Source organism: Agelaius phoeniceus, chromosome 7, assembly GCF_051311805.1.
Source record: "Agelaius phoeniceus isolate bAgePho1 chromosome 7, bAgePho1.hap1, whole genome shotgun sequence".
Lineage (NCBI taxonomy): Eukaryota > Metazoa > Chordata > Aves > Passeriformes > Icteridae > Agelaius > Agelaius phoeniceus.
In genome coordinates this window covers 17,833,141-17,852,061 of record NC_135271.1, presented here as the reverse complement: position 1 = coordinate 17,852,061, position 18,921 = coordinate 17,833,141, and the positions used below count along the sequence as shown (strand labels likewise).

Below are 18,921 nucleotides of genomic sequence, written 5' to 3'. Positions count from 1 at the left end.
CCTGATCCCCGCATTAAGGTTTAGCATAGAATCGTGGAATGGGTCGGCTTGGAAGGGATCTTGAAGCTCATCCAGCTCCACCCGCTGCCATGGGTAAAACACCTTCCACTACCCCAGTGAGCCCTGTCCAACCTGGCCTTGGGCACTTCCAGGGATGGGGCGGCCACAGCTTCTCTGGGTAACCTGTGCTAGGGCCTGCCCACCCTCAGGGTAAATAATCTAATCTTAATCTATTCCCTCTTTGAATCCATTCCCCCTTGTCCTGTCACTATGTGTTCTGGAGCAATTCACATTGAGAACAAAAGAGGTCTTGGTTCAAACACAACAATGTGCTACAGTTCAAACTACTGGTACCAGGACAGAACACCAATCTTGAAACCAAACATTTAAAATCAGTTTAGCACACAATTTATCCAAACACAGTGTTCTCTTTATTTTGTTGCATATTAATATATCAAATCATTAAGAGCTGGCATAAAGGCCACAAAATACTATTAAAATCTTGTAGATACTGTTTTTAAAAGCATATTAAAACAGTAATTTCAGCCTGGGATCTCTCAGGAAGACAAAATTACACATCCTATGATCTGTTCTTTACATATGATGTGGAATGGAGTGAGGGGGCAGCACATGAGAACCAGATGAGAAGAAAAGAGGAGCATGAGCAGAGACAGATCATTATTAACATTTTTTGTATCTCTACTGAAATGGTGTACAGGAAAAAAAAACCCTGCTAGTTCCAAGACTGGACTCATCATGCTAGTGCACTTCAAACCACTACTAGATGAGAAACAACAGAAATACACAAAGCATTAAAGCATCCTATGCATTTTGAGCATCCTCAAAAGACCATAGTTTTAATTAAAAAAGAATAATGGCTGGCTAGCCCACAAAATTCAGTAATATCATGTATAGTTGCAATATAATTTAAAAATCTAATATCAGCGTACTTCATTATATGAACATTGTATTATCTTGATTTTACAACCAACTAGGAATGCACAGATTTGGAAAGAAAGCAACTTACCTCAGTTATTTTACTTCCTTTCTCTATTACCTGCATTTTCTGATGGTTCAGTGAGCAAACCATCATTCTATTGTTTTCTAATATTTCAAGGAAAACTGAGCTGTATCTTTTTATTAGAGCTCTTGTTGTAGGCAAAACTTCTCTGAAGTCAGTACAACACCATTTGGCCTTTTGATGACATGTTGGAAAAAACAGGGTCAAAGGAGGGTAAGAAAAAAAATATATAAAGACTTGAAAATGCACATGTGAAAGGGGATTTCAGAATGACATTAAAATACATCCAATATCTCTTCCTGTATAGTCAAAACACATAATTTCACTTCTCTCTTTGGATCAGTCATGATTGTTTATGCTTCCATTTGTCTTTAAAATCTGTTCTTGGTACTTGTGGAGCTGCTCCATGAAGCCAGGATTTGGACAAGCTGCAGGCCTTGCATTTTTCACCAAGGAAAAGGCTCTGGCAAAGCTCAGTCTTTCTGAATTCATTAGAAAACCAATGACTACAGCTGCTGCACGGGAGACTCCTGCATTACAGTGAACCAGCACCACGCCATCCTCCAAGAAAGAAATGAAATGTAAGTTATTAACATAAGGATATTCATTAGGCAGATTACAAATGTAAGAAACTTTACATAAAATTATTGTAAGACTTATTGAAAGCTCCTTGCTGAGCTCAAAGTAAATACTTACACATATAAGTAAGTCCAAAGATAGAAGTGTGACATAAACATGAAATTGAGTATTTTTCTATTCAAAAATGCTTTATTATTACCAAATTTGTCAAACTTAATTCATACCACAGAACTAAAACACATCGTTTTTCCTTCTTCCTGAGGCCTTACAGCAGCCTGTTAACGTAAAAACCAAATCACAGACACCTGAGATACTGAAGTATCTGATCTAATTGACTGCCAATTTTGAAATAGATTTTATTTCCAATGTGGAAAGGTACTTGACAGTATCTTGTTAAAGGTTAAAGACATAGCAAGGCAGCCAAGAGCTGGGCACAGAGGCAGATTTTGGAACATCTTGTAGTCCCAGTTGCATGTTTCTTGTGCACTCTGCAGGGAAGATTCTGGATAACAGGGATCATGCACAGGAACAGAAAAATTAGAAAAGACATTGTGTGATTTGCAACAGATCTCTCCCTTCCCACCACACCACTGATGCAACTAAGGCCCCTTAACTGGGCACTAGGGTGCAAAATCCAAAACTACTCAACCTCCCATAAACTCACAAATGCTTCTGGGGTTTGAATTCAGGCTTATCCTGAATTACATATAAAATTAATGGGTTTTATCCTACTTAAACATTTCCCTCACAACCTTTGAGACACCTGAATGGCTCTTTTTAAACACTGCAAGTTTTGTTAAGAAATAACGAGCCCAAATTAATACAAAGACTACTAGACAATCTAGTCTTTGCACGTGTTACAATGTTTGCAAGGCCCAGGCTTTCTGATGTTGTCATGTTTGTATATCAGACTGTGATCTGGAAAAGCCCCTTTGACACAAAAAGAGACCACCAAACCCTCAGCACTTCCATATTCTGAATGAAAATACTGAAACATGGCAGGATGTGCTCAGATACTTGAGGCTCAGCAAAACTATTCTAGATATAAACAGCCTGTTCTGTCTGCCCTTTACAGATACAAGTTACTTAATGGGAATTTTACCCAGAGACAAAAAGGTGTTTTAAAGACCAGGGTTCCTTTTCAAGAACTTAATAGTTTAGGTTACAGATTTGGGAGCTACAATTATCTGGTATTTTAACAGACACACAGACCAGAAAATGGTTCATGCTGCAAAAATCTTCCAGTTTAAATAACAAGACAAAGAGGTGTGGAATGGAATATTATTATCCTTGTTGGAGAAATTCCAAGCTGAGACTAGAAGAATGAGGCACAACATTATGACAGAGCTAGGAACAGAGTCTAAGCTCCTGCATCCCAGCACAGCAAATAATGGTAACAGCCTTCCTTGCAATGGAAATCACATCTTCTGTGCACTGCCTGCTAGAAATTGCTCTCTTTAATTTTTTTTTCTTTTCCTTTGTACAGTTCATGCTTTATTTCCCTCTTTCACATTTAAGTCTGTCTTTTTAAGTAACTGGTTTGCTTTACACTGCCAAAAATTATATAGTGATGCTCATTAATCCTGAAAATTATTGAACATTAATGAATCTGGGCCATAATATTAAACCAACTTTAATACTGAGAATGTTTATCTTTCCTTGCTGAAGTCCATTTTTTACAGTTCACACAAAACTGAATTTGGCATGTCAAATTTAACCTTTAACCTTTAACAATTCTTAACTAATTTTGTATTAGCTGTGAATACAGAATAAAAGTGAGAAACAGACAGCAAACAGGAAATTCACCTGTATTTACCAAGAACTCCTTGCTCTGATGCTGATACTCTGAAATGGTCTGTGCACTTGCAAGAATCATGTCAGATTCAAGACCAAGCTGGGGTTTTTTTTAGTTTTTATGGAGAAACAAAATCACCTTCCACCAACAGAAAAGGTGATTATACAATGGTTCTGCACAGTGGGCAAAAAGCCTCATCAAGGGAAGAAATTTAAAAGAAGCATAAAGTTTTTTGTAAAGTTGAAGACTAATGTAATTCCTTATAGATCCATTTTACTTTGCAGTGAACTGAGGCTTTTCCCTTAGGAAAGATAGGGGGAGCAATAAGGAGTGATGTTCATGAACAAGCAAAGATTTTCTCTTTGGAAACACAAGACTTCAGAAGTTTCATTATTAGATATTAAACATTTTAAAAAAGTATCCCTCATTCATAGTATTATGACTTGACATGGGTCACTGAATGTGTCATGGAAAACCTGCCTGCCAAGTTGGAGCCTAGAAGAAAAGCTGAGCTCTGATCAGTATCAGAATTTGTGCCATGGTGTCTAGAGACTCGAGCCATTACAGTTTTAGTAAAGTGAATCCTGTTACAAGTAGCCAGCTGGCAATGACTTACAGAACAGTGCAGGCTTCACTTGCATCCTCAAATTCACATGCTTTCATACTTCCTTCATGGAGTTAACCATGTTCTAGAAATAATTTCTCATATATCATGTTCTCTCACCAGTGAACATCTCTTCCCATTTTAGGAGATAGAACAGTAGTGTCTCTGTGGTTACTTCAACAGAAGAACACTTCATGACACAATTTATCATAAGCTCTTTCAACACTATTTTGACAAAGTAAATAAAGTAATTTAAACCACCTAGAGATCTGTCTCTGTATATCACTATCATGTGCTTTTTGAACTGATCCTGGAGAACAACTATTCCACCAATTACCTTCTCTTTCATCCACCTCTTCCATCAGAAAACTACTTAATGTTGTTGTAAAAGTTTTCCTGTAAACTCCTGACCTACAAAACAGTAACTGAGATATAGACACCAGAGGCAGAAAGCAAAATTGTGCAGTTGTGAATGGCAACTCTCATTTAGAAATGAACTGGAAAGTGTAATTAGAAACTTTGAAAAGGTCATTTAGTGATAATACGTTATCACATAGCTTGTAAATTATAAATGAGAGAAGGAAAGAACACTGAGACACAAAGAAAACTGGGGCAAGATCATCTTTTATCCCAATCTACATAAACAATGAACCTGACAGATATGGTAAAATAACACCCAATAATGTTTGGTTGTTGAGTTATAGTTTAGATTCCAAAACAATGGTTGTCATAAATTACACACTAAACCTGAATTTAACAGCTCTGAGCTGGGCTACAGATAACTCTGCCAAGCAGCCCCAGAAGGGTTTTTCAGCCTATTTTCTACGTCACATCCTTTCAGGATTTTGTGAGCAGTTAAATCCCTTTTGGCTCCAAGCCTACTAGCACATTTTCTGATATTCTTGGTATGTATGTGGATTCATAGCATCTTCTTGGTGCAGCCTGGTCTGGTGGGAGGTGTCCCTGCCCATGGCAGGGGGTTGGTGCTAGGTAATCTTTAAGGTCCCTTCCAAGCCAAACCCTTCAATGATTCTATAATGAAATGCACAAGGATGGTGAACAGCTGATGATAAACCACATAGATCTGTAAAAGCTCTGTTTCTTGCTTCTAATCCAGGCTGGTTTCTAATCCAAAACAACATCCCCAATGGAGAAATACATTTTCCTCACTTCTTTTTGTCAGGGGTAGTGACTTGGATTTAGGATGCAGTTGAGTAATCTCAAATGAAGCCCTGGTCCAACTGTTTTAAAGATGCATTTCTTTAAAACTCAAGACAGTCATTCTGAAAAGCAGTGCTGGAGGGAATGAGGATTTATAGCAGTGCCACGTCTCTAGGAATGCTTAGAAATTACTTGGATTTTCTATTTAAAATTTAAAAAGACAATGGCCAAACTATTTATTTGGTACCATATATTAACAAAAGAAGCTGCTTTAGTTCTTACATAGTGTTATAAATAATCTACACAGGATAACTACTAACATTAATTATTGATAGACTGTACCTGGATCCTGGCTTTCTCAATAAACTCAAAACATTCAGGGAAATAGGAGGTAATATCAGTTTCTGGGAGGTCCAGAATGGAAATGGTCTTGTATGTAAAGTCATCGAGGAAGGCATTTTGGACTCCATATGCCACGTTTAGAACGTGAGTGACCTAAGTCAAAAAAAGAAAAGAAAAGAAAAGAAAAAGGCATTTTCTGAAGATAGCAAGCAAAATGAGCAGTAACAAAGGTGCATTAATCTTTAGGCATATACAGACTCTACCTTACACTGCTGCAAAGTTCAGTTTTACATACATGTGTTGTCTATGGTATGCTTTTCTCCAAGCAACGTTTTGAAATGTGCTAATACATACTGTGATAAATCTCAGGGTTTTTCTGAGAGGAAATGAAAAGATCAGTGCTCAAACACAGACTAAAAAATGGGTTTTCAACAGAAAAGGGAGTTTTCATCACATGGTTGGAAAATAAAAGAGAAAGCAATAGGAATGAGAACACAGACCACCCAACAATCACCCAAATTTCAAGCCTGCTCTAACCCATCATGTTAATGTTCCTTCTGGTTAGTGACCAGAAACATTTCCTGAAGCAGGAGGATTTCAGAGTAAACTACTCCTGTTCTTGGCAGGCAACACCACCTCTGGCTTCCTGCCATCTCTGCTCTGTCCAGCCTACAGCCAGGTTATGGATTATTTAAAGTTACAGTAAAATGACATTTAGATGGCACCAGATGCCAACCTGGTGCATGCCCTGTCCTGCACAACCACCACTGTCCAAAGGCCTTATCAGCCCATTACTGCACTAGAGTAAAAAGACAAAATTGTGGGACAAACTTAGAGAAGCTGCTTTGTTTTTCTAGTTTCGTCAATCCACATAAGGCAAGGGGGAACGGTGCTGCTTAGTGTCTGAAGTGGAAATGCCTATGGCAGTGTAGGAATCTGTTCCATTAAACAGCTCTACACAATCATCACTCTTGCAGGAAAGCAAGATTCTTCTCAGTGGTACCTAGCAACAGGATGATGAGCAATTGCCATAAACCAAAATATAAGAAGTTCCACCTCATCATGAGGAAGGACTTTAGATTGAGGGTGGCCAAGCACTGGAACAGGTGCCCAGGAAGGTCACAGGGTCTCCCCTGGAGACATTCCAAACCCACCTGGACGTCCCTGTGCCACGTGCTCTGGGTGACCCTGCCTTGGCAGGGGGTTTGGACTAGATAATCTCCAGAAGTCCCTTGGAAGATTCTGGGATGCTCTGAAAGCTATTCAGCTTCTCGTGAAGCCAACAGAAACCCATCCACCTGCAAACGGAGCAGCCTCTTGAAAATACAAGTGGAATACATTTTTTTTCTCAGATTCGCTAGAGGATTTTTCAGAATTTTTAATTTACAGGAGAAACGCGCTGCGCGCATTATGCGAGATGCCTCCGTACACCCACGAAATGCTACCTTGTGCTTCCTCATCGTCTCCAGGTCGTGAGCAGCATCCTGCGACCCTGCGGAGAGAGACAGAGCGTGCCCGTAGCTGCACCGAGCCCCCGCCCGCCCGGCTGGAGCATCGCTCCCCTCTCCCAGCGCACTCACCCAGCAGCAGCCAGGGCTTCACCACGCCGACCTGCAGGTCAGCGCTCAGGTCCTGCACGAAGCCGCCGCCGGGCGCCGCCTCCTCCTCCTCCTCCATGTGCAGGCAGGCGCCGCGCCACGTCTCGACGATCCTGCGGCCGGTCAGCGTGGTGACGCGGGTGCGCTGCTTCCGCAGGTTGGCCCTGGAGAAGCTGCGGATCTCCTGGGCGAGGGAGTGCATGGCGCGACTGCCGGCAGTGCCGCGCCGTGCCGTGCCGCGCCGTGCCGTGCCGTGCCGAGCCGCCCGTGACGCGGCCCCAGGGGCGGTACCGCGGTGCCTCGGGTGCCGCGGCCCCCCCGGGCCGTGCTGTCGTAACTGAAGGAGCCTTTAAATAGAAAAGGCATCTTTGCAGGCCATGCAGCAGAGCCTGTCTGGCTCTAAGCGGGACCTGCTTGTCGGGAAGCGTGGGAAAACATTGGAAAGAGCTAAATGGAAAATATTAGAGTTCAATATATATATTTGGTTTGGGTTTTTTTCCTCAGAGTCATTTGACTAGTGACCAAAGATTAAAGAAAATTAGTTTCTTATGTTTACCAAAGAGGTAAAATGAAGAAAAGGGAGACAAGGTGAGGCTGCTTCCCTTATTCCCAGTCTTAATGCCCATGTTTTCATGTGTTCTCTGTAGTGTACCATTTGCAATGTTCCACAGCTGGTCATAGCATCACAGCCTGGTTTGGGTTGGAAGGGACCTTAAAGACCATCTCATTCCAAGCCCCCTGCCATGTGCATAGACACCTTGCATTAGACCAGGTTGTTCCAAGCTCTGTCTTGGCTTCCAACACTTCCAGAGATGGGGAGTTCACACCGTCTCTGGGCAACCTGTTCCAGTGCCTCGCCATCCCCACAGTAAAGAATTTCTTCCAGATATCTATTTCCCATCTTTCATTTTGAACTTCTTCTTTCTTGTCCTATCACTGAGGTTCCTGATGAAGAATCCCTCTTCCTTGTAGGTCCCTTCAGACAATGGAAGCCTATATAAGTGTGTGAAACATTCCTTTATGAAGTAAGACGGTAATACTCCTAACTTAAATTCTGCCAGAAATAATACATTTCAGTTTGCTAACAATCCTCTGTGCTGGCTTATAGAATAAGGAGATATTACTACAGTACTTCTCCTCTTGTATTATTCCTCAAACTTATGCTGGAGGATATGATGACTCTGAGAAGATCTTCCTGATAGTCCCCCAGAATGCAGCACAGACCAAAGGCAGCCACGTAAAGAGGTCTACAAATGCCTTGGCAATTCAAGAAGCAGAGAATGCTGTTAGGAACTGCAAGAGCATGAGTTATTTCTGGGAATGCCAGAGGCAGTTTTCTAACAGGAATGAGATATAAAATCGAGGTAATCTAAAAAAGGCAGAATACTCCACACACTATCTGCAGCTGATGGGGTGGTAGGTCCTGTGGAGAGCAGCACTGCAGCTGAGCCAGCCAATGTGTGCCCGCTTTCTGTTCAGTTCTGTTAGGCCTCTGGTTTGGGTTGTGTCTGGTGGAAATTAAGGGTATAAAGAGGGGTTGATTTTTGGCAATTAAGAGATCTTATTCAGAAGTATAGGGAGGTCTTTGAGTCTTTGTTCTCCGTGGCTACAAGTGGACTGTGCTTCGTAGCAGTTACCTTAAAACAATAATGATGCAGAAGTTGATTAATTTGTTCTTTCTTAAGGCCTTATCAGTTATTTTGATGAAGTTGACTACAAAGGAAGCGATGGAGAGCTTTAGGTCTGTGGCCCAAGCCAGCAATTACATAGAATTTCATGGCTGTTTTCAAGCTATGTTGGCTCACTGTAGCTGCCTCTGTGAGAGACAAGGATATTAGGGTATCTTGCAAGAATACAGAGAGCCTTGAAAGGGTTAAAAGCATTGTGCCTAGGTATACTTGGGCAAGAACAAGAAGCATTGTAACCAATGTGGAAGCTAGATGAGACTTGGCAAGAAATAGGGAACAAAACTTGCAAAAAACGAAAGCCAAAGCTTGCTAAAACTTTGCAAGCAAGTTTCAAGCAAGTTTTTCCGGTGAGGAAATCAATAAAGAGCTAAGAAGAGGCTGCACATGCCTAAAGGAGAAAGGTGAAAAGGGCACAGTGATGAAGATATCCAGCCTTCATCAGGAGACCCCTGAGGAAGACGTGGAGCCTTCCTCAGTGCCACCGTCAGGATGCACTGCACCTGCACGTATGCTAATGATAGTGATGAGTTTTAGGAAATAATTTGCATAACTGTGGAAAATGGATTGATAGAAAATTCTCAAAACCTAACAGAAAGGTCACACAGTGTGCATCTCTATGCAAACCTTGAGATAAGGAATGCTGACTTAGAAATGCCACAGAATATGACAGACATTGTTAAGAGAGAAATGGAACTAGAAACAAGTTTCAAAGAGTGGCCTTACAAATAAGACTGGGTACTTTGGAGAAATAGAACTATGAAAGATGCATTGTAGTGAGACCCACAAGGGGTAATTTTAGATTATTAACTTTAAGGCATTTACAACATAGTGTAGCAAAAGCTGATAGATCAAGAAACACTTATAGTGTATTGTAATTAAGAAATATTGTAATTAAGGATAGTTTTTCCTTAGAAAACACTTTTCTAAGGAAAGCTATGAATGTAGCCATATATTGTGATTTGCTGTGTGCCTGGGCGTGCACTGTTGGGAGCAGTGATCTCCACCCCCCAGTGCACTGAACAGAACAAATATCAATTTCTTGGACTTTGTCTCAGAGTGTCTCTTGGCCCGTTTTGGGGTGATTCAGCCTCGTGTCAAGAAATTTGCAAGCCTTAGCAAAATTTGCTTGCAGACAAGCCCCAGCATCCTCCCCTTAGAGTAACCAGGTGCTTTGTTCCAGCTTCTGGCCTGTATGAGTATGGGATGTGCTGTGTAAGCTTTTGCAAGACTAAGACAAATCTGAAAGACACTTGCAATTAAACTTAATAATACAGCTAGGTATTTTTCCTTGATCTCAAAGGAGGAAGATGCAATAGGTGTGGATGCAGAAAGGCAGCTGACTCCACAGTAATAAATTCATTTTCTGCTAGGGGTGTTGATCCTTGTTATAGCTGCCTTAAACACCAGGGGTCCCTACTGGACAAAAAAAATCTGTGCTGCTCTTTTCTCTCTGAAATCCAAACACACTGCAGATGTTTATATGCAGAATTATTATCTTATTATTTAGTGTGTCCATTTGTGTCATGAGCATTAGATATAGCTTGAATATTCATAGGTGCTATGCTTTCTTATGAAGCAGGCATTTTCTGCTTTGACATGATGATGTCAGGTTGTTAATCCTGCTCATTACAGGGTGGAAGAGAAGATAATTGTGAATTAGAGTTTTAAACTGGGATTTCAGTTCACAGATGATTTCCTATATTCATCTTGCATGCTTTGTTGAGAGTAGAAGATTTCTTTAAAGGTGTGGCAGGAGATGGATGTTTTCTCTACTTCCTTGGCTGAAAGTGTTTATGGTATTTCTGGATCTTCAGGTTTTGAATAAGCTACATATCAATGCGAATGCAGTAGTTTAAAGTAATTTTTAATGTTATGATTCTTCTGTTTGGTCTCTCAAGAAATTCAGCAGAACCTGTTCTATGGGTATACAGTAAGAAATGTGTACTGTAATTACTAATTATTACAAAAAGCAGCTGGTACATATTCAAAGAGCTCATAAGGCAGTACATCACTGTATCTATTTCCTTCCACTATTATTTTTGTCTAGGTACTGCCTGTACTTATTGATGCAAAAGAGCTGGCTCCCATCTGAAAAGTGATAACCAGACATTCCAGATAGCTGACTTTGAAAAACCAGCCTTGCACTCTGAAAGATGCATATGTTAGAGGGTTGAGCTAGATTGTAAAATGCACTGAAAATTGATACTAGATTCTTAGGTTGGTAATTTAACTGAAGTGGAGAACTGAACCCTAATTAATACACTAATTACATCACATTTCAACCTGCATTTACCAGATGACTTTTGAGGAGTAAGAGAAATGGGGGAGAAAATCCAAGTATTGTGAGCTAATATCTAACTCTAATAATGCCTCTGCTTCAGGCTCTATGTTCTGTGGTTGAAAATAACAGAGAAGTTGGAAATAACTCTGTGCACCAGTTGGTGACTGGATGACTGTGAATCATGAATGTAGTGTGTGATGAGAAATGCAAGTGTGACAGGGAGATGCATGAGGAGGTATTTAAAACAGAGAGAGGGAAATAATAATGCCATGCAAGTTCTAATAAGCCTTTTTGGAAGTGCATTTTGCTATTTGGGGACAATGGTATTCAGGAGAGTTGATCTCATTCTTGACACAAGTGCAGAGAGTAGTTTAAAGCTTAAATTGCCATGCATATGTCAGACTCTTATCAAAGCACTCTATGGTACATGGACCCCTTGGGACAGACAGCTCCTGTCCATGATGACTTGGGAGGGAGAAGGCTCCTTCAGGGGGACTGTTTCACCACCATTTGTACCAAAGCACACTTAAACCCTTCTGAGTGTACATGCTTCATGCATGACAGGATGCTGTCTCCTACACAACCTGGAGACCCTTAGCTGGAGCAGAATCTTGGTTTCAGCTTTGCAAAGCTGTCAAGACATGATGCCTGCTCCTGTAGGCACAGAGTTTGTGGTGATTGGGAGTGGGCATAGCTGTGCAGGACAGGTGAATGCTATTGAAGGGAACGAGCCATGGAGTGCCCAGGGGCACTGAGCAACCACCAAAGGGAACAGAGGGCACACAGGTGCAGGGCATCAACAGGAGGGGATAAAAGGCTGGGCTGAAGAACAAGAAGGGCAGTGCTTGCAGCCTGCTGAAGTCATGAGGTGTTTCTCTTTATGGGCTGAAGTTTTCTGAAATTGTGGGGTGGTTCTCTGTGTATGGTGGCTGTCTCAACTGCTGTATGTGCTGTGACAAACTCCTGCTGGCTTTTCCCTTTTTGAAGCAGTTAGGAGTCAGGAAAATTCAAGCAGTCAGGCTCAGGATTATTCACACCCTGAGCAATAGGGCAAGATACTCCAGCCAACCTTCTGTGTACTATGACCTGCTCCCATTTCCTTTCATTTGTGCTCCATGCCATTTCCTTCATGTGGAGAGGTTTTGGCTGAGAGTCAGCCACTCCTTTGTTCTCATCAGTTTGTTTTTTTATCCTTTAGACTTGCCAGTATCTGGTGGGGAAGGAATATTCTGGAAGAAAAATAGAGTCTCAGCAATGCTGATGGTGAGTGATTGGTCCTCTTTTCCAGCTTGGTTGTGTACCTTTGTCCCACGTCCTGAATGAGGATGCAGATATTAACTTCTTTGCTCTCATATCCAATAAGATGCCTGGAAAATCTATCATAAGTGGAATCCTGACTGGAAAGTGAGACTTTAAAAACCTAGTGAAGTTCAGACAAAATCTTGAAATGTTATTTCTTTATATATATATATATATATTTCTTCTTTATAAGAAGAATGAATTTGCAGCAAGGCCTCTTCAAGAACTTAATATCATGAAGAGTGTAGAGTCCACAAAGATTCTCAGTTTTGTGTACTGAGCTCATTGCTGAGATCAACTGTGAAGGCCTAAGGAATTTTAAGCTTGCCAGTGATTGTGGGTTTTTGGGGTTTTTCCTAGGATGGCAGGATTAAGGGGTGAAGGCAGGGGCAGATTAGTTATGTAGCATTTTAAATGTGTTGCTGTAGTAGTTGGACTAAATGGGAAGCAGGACCATGCTGAAGGCTGTGTACAGAAAGCTAACAGGTCATTCCTGCCGAAGTGCTGCAGTTACACACATACTGTGACCTGGTTGTTAGTGAGCCAAGCTTTGCTGGAAGGTGTCAGTTTGTTCTGAATTTCTGCATCTGCCAGTTTGTAACACATTGGAAGTGCTAGACCCTATTGGCCAAACAAAGTGCAGCTACTTGTGTGTGGGAATAGAGTGAAGGCAGAGGTGCTGGGAGTCATCTGTGCATATTTTTGTGCTTTGTTTCTTGATAACTATACTGCTGCAGAGGGCTTTCCACTGTAAGGGGAATTATATATCCTAAGCACACATTTACATATAATTTCTTCCTATATTCCTTTGGCATACAAATCAAAGCATCCATTAAAGCCATGCTGCATCCTTCTTGACCAGCTTTATCTATGCAGTGTGTTAGGAAAGTGCTGATGCAGCTTGGTCAAACCTAGAAACACAGGCAGTTCCTCAACTCTTTGGAGTTTGGGGGACTGGATTGGTGATCTAACTCTGATAAGTTGTAATATGGAAGCCCAGTCCAGACTGCTAAAGACTGCAAACAGAGGACAAATGGTTGCTCCTAATAATATTATTAAGTCTGTGAACCTTTTTCAAGATCTGCCTTTTATCCCTGGCCTGAAGGGTAGGCAGCTGCTCCTTGTTTAATATTTTATTTCAAGCAGCATAATTTGCTGGTTTCTGTAAAGCTATGCTGAGCCAGTGGTGTTTCCACTGGCATATCTTCTCATATTGCTGCAGGGAAATCTCCCCAGAAGTGAAGTCTTGCCCAAGGCCAAAGGCATGGCCCTACAAACACCAGGGCATTCCTCTCTGCACTGGCTTTGTGAGCAATCCATATGAATGAGCAGACAGGTTGACTGAACTAGAGATGTGTGCCTTTATAGTGTGCCAGGGATTGTGCTTAATGAAGAGCACTGAGGAACAGGGACTGAAATATTTAGTAGCCAAAGGCAGTACCCCTGGGGACAGGTATGAGGAAGATCTGGCAGTACTTGTGACTGTGTTACGTAAGTAGGATTTGAATTTCACTCCCATTTGTGCCCAGGTTTCTGTTCTCCAGGTGGACTTGCACTTGCTTCTCTGCAGTCATGTGTTAGCAAAAGTAGACAAAGAAATATATATATACACATATATACACACACACATATATACATGTATATGTTGTCCATGTAGCTTGGTGTTAAAACCAAGTATGTCAGCTCAGTAGGAGTTAGTGTTCCATTTCCTGATGAACTTTGCCTATCAAGAGACTAGAAGAACTTTTTAACAAAAATGCCCATGTGTGCAACACCTTCTATTCAGGCTGGCAGCTCTGCAAAGGAGTGATGAATAACTGTGCAGTTAGCACAGACCATCATTCATCAAGGTAGTTTTTCTCCACCATTTATGTGTTATTTCCTTTTAAGTATGCCTTCACTTTAGAAAAACCAACCTGAGAGAAGTTAACCTTGCAGTAAAACCTGAGAAAAGCTTTTAAGGGTCAGGACTCTCAAAAATAAATAAGAAAATCTGAGCTCTTCTTTGAGAGATGATGTTAATGTTAGTTTCTCTAATGCTTTCAAGTCCTTTGAAACCAGAAATGTGGTTTTCTTTCTCTATTTTAGGTGGCAGATGTGAAGTAAAAGGTTATGATTTTTCAGTGATTATTATGACTGCTCTTAGTTTGTTGGAATTTTTTTTGCCAGAATAGTCAAGTATCCATTTTGTACCACAGCTTTTAACAGTCTACTGCAAAAATGCAAATAATCTGTCTCACAACCTTTTTGTTTCTCTACAGGTTTGTTTCAGTGGTCATTCAAAGAAAGAGATACTTAAAAAAAATATATCCACAAAAATTTCTCTTGCTGCAAACACCAAGCCTACAGCCTCAAAACTTAAATTCAAAGAAGGTAAAAATCAAATTTTATTTCAGAGTTTTTGTAGCATTTTATGTATAGCTTTTGTTAATGTGTAGCTTCCACAGGCATAATAAAATATTAATGTTACCATTTGTGCCAGGAAGCATAGAAAGTTTTTTTGTTTGTTTCATGGAGTTCAGGAAGGAAACCATTATAACTTCTAGTTAGGATCACAAAACAGCAAATAGAGTAGGAAAAATATTTTATAGCTTAGTGTACTTAGCTATGTAAGTTGTACCTGCTCTTACTGTTAATTATGAAGAGATGCCTTCTATAAGTAGGGTAAAAGTGAAGTGGAACATGATCAACACAGAATCCCCCATCCTGAAAAAAAATACTGGAGAATACTGTTCCTCTTCATACCCTTTTTTTGCCCTACCATATCACTAACATTGCATTGTACTTGGTATTTGTGTGCTGGAAGCAGTTCCCTGAAGGAAGGGAAGGAGAATTAAACTGTCCAAGCCCTGTCTCTTTCTATGTCTGTAGTTTGATCCAACCAGCCCAGAGCTGCCTAATAACTTCCATTCTACTCACAAGGAGAGACCTAACTTTCCTTTTTCTCTCAAAATATTGAGGCAGGACATAACCTATGTTATTCCTTTAATTTCCTGTGTACAAGGCACAGTTAAGCTAAGGGAGCCTTTGCTGCAGGACCCTAGGAGTTTGCACAGGTTCAGATTTCTGACACATTTATAAAAGAGAAGTAGATCAAGAGGTATTAAATGCAAGCCAGTGGCTCTGGCTCATGAAGTCCCTGAGCTGCAGCTGTTGGGGTGTGAAAGTGCAGAAGCAGTGATATGTGCTCATCCTCTTCCTCAGCACTCCATTCTTTGGCCACAGGATAGAGAGAGGCTACTGCACTTGATGGGCTTTTAATCTGCCCAGATTCTTAGGTTTTTAATTTCCTTCTCCTCAAGTGAATAATAAAAATTAGTAAGATCAGCCTGATGAAGTTAAAAAATTCCATGCAATATTTTATTTACATAAAGCCCTGACTCCAGAGGCTACATCTGTGAAGTGGGAGAGAATGCAAATTGCAGGTGACAGAGTAAAGTGAACTTGTAAATAGTGTGGATGGGAAAGAGCTAGGTTATCCAGGTTTGTATGAGCTATTACATGTGTCAGCAAAGAAAATGGTACTTTTGGGATTTTTTTTTTTTTTTGCTGTGAGGACTGAGACAGATGCATCAACATTTGAAGGATAGCTGAAAGTATTTGCAAACCAGAGCTTCAAAAAGAAGAAAACTGGTAACTTAAAGACTTTTCTAGAAAAAGAGGTGGCATCCTGGAATACACCCATAGGCACACCCAGGAAAAAAACTGATTCTTTTTTTTTTACTGGTATACTCCAGAGTCAAAAAATGACCCAGATTGACCTAAACTGTCTCTTCAATGTGTTTAATTCTTTTTTTCTTCAATAACAAGACAGACTGAAAGCTCAGGGGATTTTTTAATCATATTTTCTCTTTGGATATTTCAGTAAAAATGTATAGAAGCACTTTGCTTAAACTCAAAAGCTGTCCCTAACTTTACCTTCCTTTATCACTACTTTTAAAGTAACCAAAAGTTTCCATTCTGATTGCCTATTAAAATAATAGATTAATTATTTTATATGAAATTAATTTCTATATGTGGACCATAAATGAGGTTCAGGATGATGTAGCCATGTTTTCTGATTTACTGTAGAAACAAACTTGTGTATCATTTAGACTTAAACTAATGGTTGAAAACTAGATTTGAATGTCATTATGAACATATTTGATGTAACTAATTTACTATCTTGTTAGCATCTTAATTAGGAAGATTTCTTTCCTTTGGGACTGTCTTGTAAAAACAAGTCCTTTCTTCCTTTTCCATCCCACATTCTTAACCACAATTGCAAAATCACCTAAAGCTCACTGAAGAACAGTTCTCAAGTATGGAAGATTTCCATTTCATTTCCAGTTTGATTGACAGGATGAATGTCCTACCAAAAAGGCCAATCTAGTATTTGGAATGCCAGTCAATGACTCTTTGTGAGCAGCACTGAGTGTTCTTGGCTTCATCTTAATATTAAAACTTCACAATTTTTTATAAGATGTAATGGCTGTTTTCTGTCCAACTTTAAACAATGAGCTTCATTAATTGAAGCAGATAAAATCTCGGATGCTACTTTGCTAATGGCATTCCTTGTTAATTCCTTGTTAATTCAGCAAGATAAACAAGAGACCACTTTTGACATGAACATTATGAAGGGAGAAGATTTTTCTGGATTAGACATGATTATTTTGTGTAACACTTGCTTGATCATTAACAATTTCATTATCAATGTCAAAAAAATATTGCAGGGAAAACAAAACAAACCTGGAAGATACATTAAAAAAAATATATAAAATAAATATATAAGAAATTATATATATAAATGATCATTATATATCTATAAAATATATACTATATATAATATATAGTATATATAATTATAATTTTTATATAAAAATATATAGAAAATTATAATATTTTATATTTTTATATATAAAATATATAAAATTAATTATACCTATAAGCCAAACTTTTTTCAACCATGTTAAAAGGTATTTATGCTATTAACATCCTTTAAAAAATTAAAAATAGCTAAACATTACAACAACTACATCAACAAAACCCTAAGCATTTTATCACTAAAAAAATGTATGTGCAAGTTCTAAATGCAATATAACTAATCTGTGTAAGGAAATCCACTGGTAATGATTGATATAGCTCTTCTGATTAATGGTTTTATTACCTGTTAGAAATCCTTAAAATTGTGGTTTTATTTCACATTCTGCTTTATAACTTTTTAACAGTCGTACTTAAGTTGAAAAAGCAAATTTTAAATACACAAAATACAAGTTGCTTGACTCATCTATACAAGGAAATTCTTTGATATCTAGTCCTCTGCTTCAGCAAAGGAAGTCATGCACTGTTTACCTAGAGAGCAAATCATTAGGAAATAAGTACTTTTTAAGTACTCATGCTTCCTGTGGGAAAATTACTGTACCAGGTTTCCCCAAAAACAAAATTTTTCTGCATTTTATTTCAAAGAAGAACTCAAACTAGGCTACTTAAACAGCTAAAGTTCAAATACAGATTCATCAAAACAAATGTTTTGATTGTGTCATGTAAGTTTGATGGCTATACGTAATTTTTATTGTGGCAATCTTAATAACCACCGAGCTTCAGTTCCTAGTGCAGTTATTTGAAGTAGTTATTTGAACACTCCTTAGTGTTCACAGTCTTGTCCTGTCCTACCTTTCTCCACACACAGGGTTTCCCACAGCATATGGGGATGGAATTTTGTCATATCATACTCCATCTCTGGTACAAGCTGTATATTTATGTGCTGTGTGAAACAACTGGAGGTTTCTACACCCTCAAAAAAGTCATATGTCTTTATCAAATGGACAAAAAAACGTTACAGATGGAAATATGGAAAAAACTGTAGTGGTTTTTCAATCTTTTTCCCCAGTTTGATCACAGGTGTGACAATTTGGTTGGTACTCATGTCATTCTTCTCAACTAGATTGCTTTTTGGCACACATTTTATCTACAAAAATCTACCATTTCACTCTTGTCACATGAAAACCTCTAACTTGTATTAATATCTTGTATTAAAGATCCCCACTGACTGGTAAATGTGATTCTTAGAATGGGGGAAACCCCTTCATTCTTTGGATGTTCCTTGATTCAAATTTTCTGCTCTTAAATGTAAGGGAAATTTGGGCAGGGATTTTTTTTTTTTTTTTTTTTAGTCTTTAATAGATGGATTGTATTTAAAGAGGGACATGTATTCCCCTGGGCTCTCATGACAGAAAGGGAGAAGAGAAAGTAACCTCTAATAGGTTATTTTTGTACGTTTACAACTGTAACCACTCATGCTACCCTATTTATCTAGGCCAGAAGTGTAACACAGGCTGTAGAAAGTAGATCAGAGCCCTGGAGCTTGTACATGCCAGCCAAAAAAGGCTCTGTAGGTACACAGAGAGAGTCAAACTTGAAGGCCCAACAGAAGCCCTACAGCTGTCTTGGTTTGAAAAGCCAGGTGTCTGCTAAGGAAGGCAGGAGCCTCCCTTGAAATGGAAAATGTAAACTCCTTCCAAATTATTATAGTTTTGAAATTAAGGGGCTTTTGGGCAAAGATATGGGAGTGGGA

General features: G+C 39.5%; 1 protein-coding gene and 1 long non-coding RNA gene across 2 annotated transcripts; one reads left to right on the top strand and one right to left on the bottom strand.

The window, feature by feature from the left end:
- Positions 1 to 408: 408 nt before the first annotated feature.
- On the bottom strand, positions 409 to 7,388 carry DUSP19 (dual specificity phosphatase 19). The gene is made up of 4 exons (XM_054636493.2): positions 7,083 to 7,388; positions 6,948 to 6,994; positions 5,503 to 5,655; positions 409 to 1,582 (listed from the first exon to the last, which is right to left on the bottom strand). Exons 1-4 carry the CDS (start codon positions 7,300 to 7,302, stop codon positions 1,361 to 1,363), a joined length of 642 nt encoding a protein of 213 aa, XP_054492468.2. The 5' UTR covers positions 7,303 to 7,388; the 3' UTR covers positions 409 to 1,360.
- Positions 7,389 to 7,474: 86 nt separating this feature from the next.
- Positions 7,475 to 14,804, top strand: LOC143694486 (uncharacterized). The gene is made up of 3 exons (XR_013182982.1): positions 7,475 to 7,688; positions 12,268 to 12,332; positions 14,630 to 14,804. It is a non-coding gene; the product is annotated as an uncharacterized LOC143694486 (long non-coding RNA).
- Positions 14,805 to 18,921: the final 4,117 nt, after the last annotated feature.